Source organism: Oncorhynchus keta, unplaced genomic scaffold (assembly GCF_023373465.1).
Source record: "Oncorhynchus keta strain PuntledgeMale-10-30-2019 unplaced genomic scaffold, Oket_V2 Un_scaffold_12020_pilon_pilon, whole genome shotgun sequence".
NCBI classification, from domain to species: Eukaryota; Metazoa; Chordata; class Actinopteri; order Salmoniformes; family Salmonidae; genus Oncorhynchus; species Oncorhynchus keta.
The window spans coordinates 160,001-167,500 of NW_026290764.1; the positions used below are offsets into that span (position 1 = coordinate 160,001).

General features: G+C 45.9%; 1 protein-coding gene and 1 long non-coding RNA gene across 6 annotated transcripts in view; one reads left to right on the top strand and one right to left on the bottom strand.

The window, feature by feature from the left end:
• The window catches only part of LOC127927314 (uncharacterized), an 8,142-nt gene extending 3,081 nt beyond the window's left edge, over nucleotides 1-5,061 (top strand). The window contains exons 2-4 of the long non-coding RNA XR_008126907.1: nucleotides 1,730-1,795; nucleotides 4,692-4,751; nucleotides 4,923-5,061. This is a non-coding gene — a long non-coding RNA (uncharacterized LOC127927314). The remainder of the gene's footprint in view (nucleotides 1-1,729; nucleotides 1,796-4,691; nucleotides 4,752-4,922) is intronic.
• Nucleotides 1-7,500, bottom strand: part of LOC118382332 (retinoic acid-induced protein 1) — a 22,270-nt gene that overhangs the window by 3,814 nt on the left and 10,956 nt on the right. Inside the window, exons 2-3 of one of the 5 annotated variants that reach the window (XM_052513464.1) lie at nucleotides 6,847-6,940; nucleotides 5,627-5,676 (exon numbers count right to left, since the gene is read on the bottom strand). In XM_052513464.1, the coding sequence (XP_052369424.1) occupies nucleotides 5,627-5,676; nucleotides 6,847-6,940 (144 nt within the window). The other 4 variants (XM_052513462.1, XM_052513461.1, XM_052513465.1 and 1 more) reach the window with 4 other exon arrangements.

Consider the following 7,500-nt stretch of genomic DNA (forward strand, 5'->3'; position numbering starts at 1 on the left):
TCTCTCTCGCTCTCTCTCTCTCTCTCTCCTTTCTCTCTCTCCCTTTCTCTCTCTTTCTCTCTCTCTCTCTCTCTCTCTCTATTTCTCTCTCTCTTTCTCTCTCTCTATCCCTCTGTCTTTCTCCTCTCTCTCTCTCTCTCTCTCTCTCTCTCTCTCTCTGTCTCTGTTCTTCTATATGTGGGAGGGGAAGAGAGGAGGGAGGGGGATAGGATACAGGGACAGGAAAGGAGAAAAGAGAGAGAGGGAGGAGAGATGGAGGGAGAGGGGAGGAGAGATGGGGGGAGCGAGGGGAAGGCAGGGGAAGGCAGGGGGTGGAAAGAGATATGGAGGGAGTGAGGGGAAGGCAGGGGGTGAAGAGAGAAGAGGAGAAGAGAGAGATGGAGGGAGGGAGCGAGGGGAAGGCAGAGGTGGGCGTGATGCTTTTTTGATCAGCAGCCAGATTTTCACCCTTGTCTGTCAGTCTACACAGATGAGAGGAGAGAGGGATGGGGAGAATAGAGGAGGGAGGGAGGGAGGGGGAGAATAAAGGAGGGAGGGAGGGAGGGAGGGAGAGAATAGAGGAGAGGAGGGAGGGAGGGAGGGGGAGAATAGAGGAGGGAGAGGAGAGGGGTGAGGAGAGAGGAGATGAGAGAGGAGATGAGAGAGAGGCTGCTGCTTCAATGCACCGCTGCTCCCTGCTGAATGTCAGTACCCCTCTCTCTCCCCTCCCCCTTCCCTCCATCATTGACCTTCCTCCAAAGTGCAGTGTGGCGTTACCGCCACCAGATGGCGCCTCCCATAAAGAAAACTGCAACCTTGGAAATCCAACCAAAACAGGAAGAGTGGGCTGCTAATGTGATCACACTCCCACTTTCAGTCATAACAATGCATAGCGTGGCTGACTAATGTTTTCCGAGAGGTGCAGTGTGAGAGGTAGCTAGTGGGATAAAGTGTAGGATGATTTGCCATTTTGTCAAGGTCATTCGTAGGACTCCCTGTGCAGTCATTTAAAATGAACAAATGTAGCAGATGACATCTTAATATGCATAGGGCTTCATCCCAAATGGCACACTATTAAGTAGAGCACTTCTTTTGACCGGGGCCCTATATGGATGTTAATGGGCAACATACATTACACAACAGTAACATTCTTGTTCCTTTGCATAGAATGTGTTTGTGGTAGATTAGAACATTGGGTGCCGACATGGATGAGACTCAGCTGAACTCTGTCAACCCAGTTGGATTCCTATCCTATGTCTGCTAGCCTTTCAGCTTGGTGCTGAACACTCTATTAGAGTCTGTGTTTAGTGATGGGAGGGAATCGACAGGCTGACCTCCAGCCCTGCAGAAGGCTGTGTGAGACCAATCAGTGTTCGGTGTTCAGGTGGCGTTAACAGTGGTGTTAGTGGACTGGCCAGTCAATAGTGCTCAGCGCCAGGTGGAGATGCCCGATAGGCTGTTGCCACGGGAGATGCAGAGACACACGACCTTGGTTACACAAATCCTCTCTCTGTGCCTGACTCTCTCTCTGTCCATTTATGTGTGTGTGTGTCTTATTCTCTGTCACTGTCACTATATGTAATTCTCTGTATGTCTGTCTCTGTCAAAAACTGAAATTGAATGTATTGTAATATCACAATATTTGAAATTCCTAACCAGAGGGGATAGAGAGATGGGAGTCTTGGATTATAGGAATGTTTACGGAGATAAAAGCATAATTATTCTGATGTGTATGGTTCTGTTCTCTCAGGGTGGGTGAGTCTCCAGGACAAGCCAGGAAAGTACAGAAGAAGCCAAAGAGCCCTCCCACTAACAGGTACAGTAGAGAACATTGCTGCCCCCTACTGACTGCACATAAGTGGCTCTTACTGTCTCCTATATGTCACATCTCTGACCTTCTCCTATACTTCACATATCTTACTGCCTCCTATACTTCACAACTCTGACTGTCTCCTATACTTCACATATCTTACTGCCTCCTATACTTCACAACTCTTACTGTCTCCTATACTTCACATATCTTACTGCCTCCTATACTTCACATCTCTTACTGTCTCCTATACTTCACATATCTTACTGCCTCCTATACTTCACAACTCTGACTGTCTCCTATACTTCACATCTATACTTCACATCTCTTACTGTCTCCTATACTTCACATCTCTTACTGTCTCCTATACTTCACATCTCTTTACTGTCTCCTATACTTCACATCTCTTACTGTCTCTATACTTCACATCTCTTACTGTCTCTATACATCTCTTACTGTCTCCTATACTTCACATCTCTTACTGTCTCCTATACTTCACATCTCTTACTGTGACTCTATACATCTCTTACTGTCTCTATACTTCACATCTCTTACTGTCTCCTATACTTCACATCTCTTACTGTCTCCTATACTTCACATCTCTTACTGTCTCCTATACTTCACATCTCTACTGTCTCCTATACTTCACATCTCTTACTGTCTCCTATACTTCACATCTCTTACTGTCTCCTATACTTCACATCTCACTGTCTCTCTTCACATCTCTGACTGTCTCCTATACTTCACACATCTATACTTCACATCTCTTTACTGTCTCCTATACTTCACATCTCTGACTGTCTCCTATACTTCACATCTCTTTACTGTCTCCTATACTTCACATCTCTGACTGTCTCCTATACTTCACATCTCTTACTGTCTCCTATACTTCACATCTCTTTACTGTCTCCTATACTTCACATCTCTGACTGTCTCCTATACTTCACATCTCTGACTGTCTCCTATACTTCACATCTCTTTACTGTCTCCTATACTTCATGTCTCTTACTGTCTCCTATACTTCACATATCTTACTGTCTCCTATACTTTACATCTCTGACTGTCTCCTATACTTCACATATCTTACTGTCTCCTATACTTCACATCTCTTACTGTCTCCTATACTTCACATCTCTGACTGTCTCCTATACTTCACATATCTTACTGTCTCCTATACTTCACAACTCTGACTGTCTCCTATACTTCACATCTCTTACTGTCTCCTATACTTCACATCTCTGACTGTCTCCTATACTTCACATCTCTTACTGTCTCCTATACTTCACAACTCTGACTGTGTCCTATACTTCACATCTCTTACTGTCTCCTATACTTCACATCTCTTTACTGTCTCCTATACTTCACATCTCTGACTGTCTCCTATACTTCACATCTCTTTACTGTCTCCTATACTTCACATCTCTGACTGTCTCCTATACTTCACATCTCTTACTGTCTCCTATACTTCACATCTCTGACTGTCTCCTATACTTCACATCTCTTACTGTCTCCTATACTTCACATCTCTTACTGTCTCCTATACTTCACATCTCTGACTGTCTCTATACTCACATCTCTTACTGTCTCCTATACTTCACATCTCTTACTGTCTCTACTTCACATCTCTTTACTGTCTCCTATACTTCACATCTCTTACTGTCTCCTATACTTCACATCTCTTACTGTCTCCTATACTTCACATCTCTTACTGTCTCCTATACTTACATCTCTTACTATACTTCTCATCTCTACTGTCTCCTATACTTCACATCTCTTACTTCACATCTGTCTGTCTCCTATACATCTCTTACTGTCTCCTATATCTCTTACTCTGCCCTTCTTCTCTCCTATACATCTTTACACTTCTCTCTACTGTCTCTATACTTCACATCTCTTTACTGTCTCCTATACTTCACATCTCTTACTGTCTCCTATACTTCACATCTCTGACTGTCTCCTTCACATCTTTCCCTGTCTACTTCACATCTCTACTGTCTCCTATACTGTCTCACATCTCTTTCTGTCTCCTATACTTCCCATCTCTGACTGTCTCCTATACTTCACATCTTTTACTGTCTCCTACTTACTTGACTGTCTGGGCCTATACTTCAGCCCCATCTCTGACTGTCTCCTATACTTCACATATCTTACTGTCTCCTATACTTCACATCTCTGACTGTCTCCTATACTTCACATATCTTTCTGTCTCCTATACTTCACATATCTTACTGTCTCCTATACTTCACATCTCTGACTGTCTCCTATACTTCACCTTCACAACTCTGACTGTCTCTTACTTCTCTTTACTGTCTCCTATACTTCACATCTTACTGTCTCCTATACTTCACATCTCTTTACTGTCTCTATACTTCACTGACTGTCTCCTATACTTCTTACTGTCTCCTATACTTCACATCTCTGACTGTCTCCTATACTTCACATCTCTTTACTGTCTCCTATACTTCACGTCTCTTACTGTCTCCTATACTTCACATATCTTACTGTCTCCTATACTTCACATCTCTTACTGTCTCCTATACTTCACATCTCTGACTGTCTCCTATACTTCACATATCTTACTGTCTCCTATACTTCACATCTCTGACTGTCTCCTATACTTCACATATTTTACTGTCTCCTATACTTCACAACTCTTACTGTCTCCTATACTTCACATATCTTACTGTCTCCTATACTTCACATCTTACTGTCTCCTACACTTCACATCTCTGACTGCCTCCTATACTTCACATATCTTACTGTCTCCTATACTTCACAACTCTGACTGTGTCCTATACTTCACATCTCTTACTGTCTCCTATACTTCACATCTCTGACTGTCTCCTATACTTCACATCTCTTACTTTCTCCTATATTTCTCATCACTCTCTCTCCCCCTCAGGTTCCAGAAGCCAAGTCAGGGTCAGAATGCCTCTGTCCCAGGTCAGCTAAACCGACAGGGGTGAGGACAGTCTCCAACATTTCTCTACTTCTCCCCCTCTCTTTATTTCTCTGCCCTTCTTCTTTAATTCCTTAACTCATAAAAAAGAAAAACTCATAAAAATGAAATACTACAATTTTAATTTAGAATGAATAAAAATCACCCCATCTTTCCCCCCTCTCTGTCTGTCAGGAGCTGGTACAGAAATACCCTGGAGGACAGAGTGAGGCGCTCAGACAGCCTGAAGAATCATAACTCCCTGAGCTAACTGGTTCCTCCCTCAGTCCCTCTATGACCCCTCACTCCCTGACCTTTGATCCTTGACCTCTGGGCCTTCTATCAGCCCCATGTTGCACTATGGTTTGACTACCACCAATGCTACTAGTCCCTCTAACCTCTCTCTGACCTCCCTCTGACCTCCCTCTAACCTCCCTCTAACTTCCCTCTGACCTCCCTCTAACTTCCCTCTAACTTCCCTCTGACCTCCCTCTAACCTCACTCTAACCTCCCTCTGACCTCCCTCTGACCTCCCTCTAACTTCCCTCTGACCTCCCTCTGACCTCCCTCTAACCTTACTCTAACCTCCCTCTGACCTCCCTCGGACCTCCCTCTGACCTCCCTCTGACCTCCCTCTAACTTCCCTCTGACCTCCCTCTGAACTCCCTCTGACCTCCCTCTAACTTCCCTCTGACCTCCCACTGACCTCCCTCTGACCTCCCTCTAACCTCACTCTAACCTCCCTCTGACCTCCCTCTGACCTCCCTCTGATGGTTCAGTCCAGTGCTCTCTGCCCAGGACATACCCTATCCAATGGATTGTTGCTATAGTTACATAGATTTTTCTACTATTTATCTCCCTTTTGCATGTGTACAGATGGATTCTGTTTATTTGCTTACCTTGTGTTTCGGACATTTTAGTGAAAAGTTGTCGTCTTGGAACATGCAACCTGAAAGAGAGAGAAAGAGAGAGAAGGAAGGAGACAGAGAGGGAGAGAAGGAAAGAGAGAGATAGAGGTAGGGAGAGAAGGAAGGAGAGAGAGAGAGAGAGAGAGAGAGAGAGAAGGAAGGAAGCAGAGAGAGATATAGAGAGGGAGAGAGAGAAGGAAGGATGGAGAGATGGAAGGAGAGAGAGAGAAGGAAGGAGAGAATGATAGGATGAGGTAGGTTGTAGCCATGGTGTACTCTGCAGGATTAAACTGGTCCTTCAGTTCCTCTCAGTGCTGCCTCTGTGAGGAGTTCTAATCCCCACTGTACCTACTGATGGCATGATGTAATGTGAGGGGAGGCCATACATACATACAGGTGTACTCTACAAATGAATAAACTGGTCCTTCAGTTCCTCGCACAGTGCTGCCTCTGTGAGGAGTTCCATCCCACACACACACTACACACATGGCATGATGTAACACACACACACACCCGCTACCTCCACCCCTTCATTCCCCTCCCCTTCACCCATCCCTCTTACTCCCCTCCCCTTCACCCTTCCCCCATACTCCCCTCCCCTTCACCCTTCCCTCTTACTCCCCTCCCCCCTCCCCTTCACCCTTCCCTCTTACTCCCCTCCCCCTTCACCCTTCCCTCCTACTCCTCCCACTCCTTCTTGCCTGCTTTATCCATCCCTCTCCTCCTCTCTCTCTCTCTCTCTCTCTCTGAGGGCTCTTACCTATCTCCTCCTCTCTCATCCCTCTCCTCCTCTCTCCTCTCTCCTCTCTCTCTCTGAGGGCTCTTACCTATCTCCTCCTCTCTCCATCCCTCTCCTCCTCTCTCCTCTCTCTGTGAGGGCTCTTACCTATCTCCTCCTCTCTCCATCCCTCTCCTCCTCTCTCCTCTCTCTCTCTCTCTCTGAGGGCTCTTACCTATCTCCTCTTCCTCTCTCCATCCCTCTCCTCCTCTCTCCCCTCTCTCTCTCTCTCTGAGGGCTCTTACCTATCTCCTCCTCTCTCCATCCCTCTCCTCCTCTCTCCTCTCTCTCTGAGGGCTCTTACCTATCTCCTCCTCTCTCCACCCCTCTCCTCCTCTCTCCTCTCTCTCTCTCTGAGGGCTCTTACCTATCTCCTCCTCCTCTCTCCATCCCTCTCCTCCTCTCTCCTCTCTCTCTCTCTGAGGGCTCTTACCTATCTCCTTGGCGCAGATGTAGTGGTATTTGTGAGGGCAGCCTTTCCAGCAGCAGCTGATGGACGCGCCCACTCTCTGGCACTTGGAACAGCTCTGGAGACCAGACAGACAGACAGAGAGAAAGACGGACAGAGGGACAGCCAGCCAGACAGAGAGACATAGAGCCATACAGACGGGCAGACAGGCAGGCAGACAGGCAGGCAGACAGACAGTCAGACAGTCTCCAGTTAATAATAAAGCATCTACTTGATGTTGCCAACAATACGTCACTGTGTCCAATATGTCACTGTGTCCAATATGTCACTGTGTCCAATACGTCACTATGTCCAATATGTCACTCTGTCCAATATGTCACTGTGTCCAATATGTCACTGTGTCCAATACGTCACTGTGTCCAATATGTCACTCTGTCCAATATGTCACTGTGTCCAATACGTCACTATGTCCAATATGTCACTGTGTCCAATATGTCACTGTGTCCAATATGTCACTGTGTCCAATATGTCACTGTGTCCAATATGTCACTGTGTCCAATATGTCACTGTGTCCAATATGTCACTGTGTCCAATATGTCACTATGTCCAATATGTCACTGTGTCCAATATGTCACTGTGTCCAATATGTCACTGTGTCCAATATGTCACTGTGTCCAA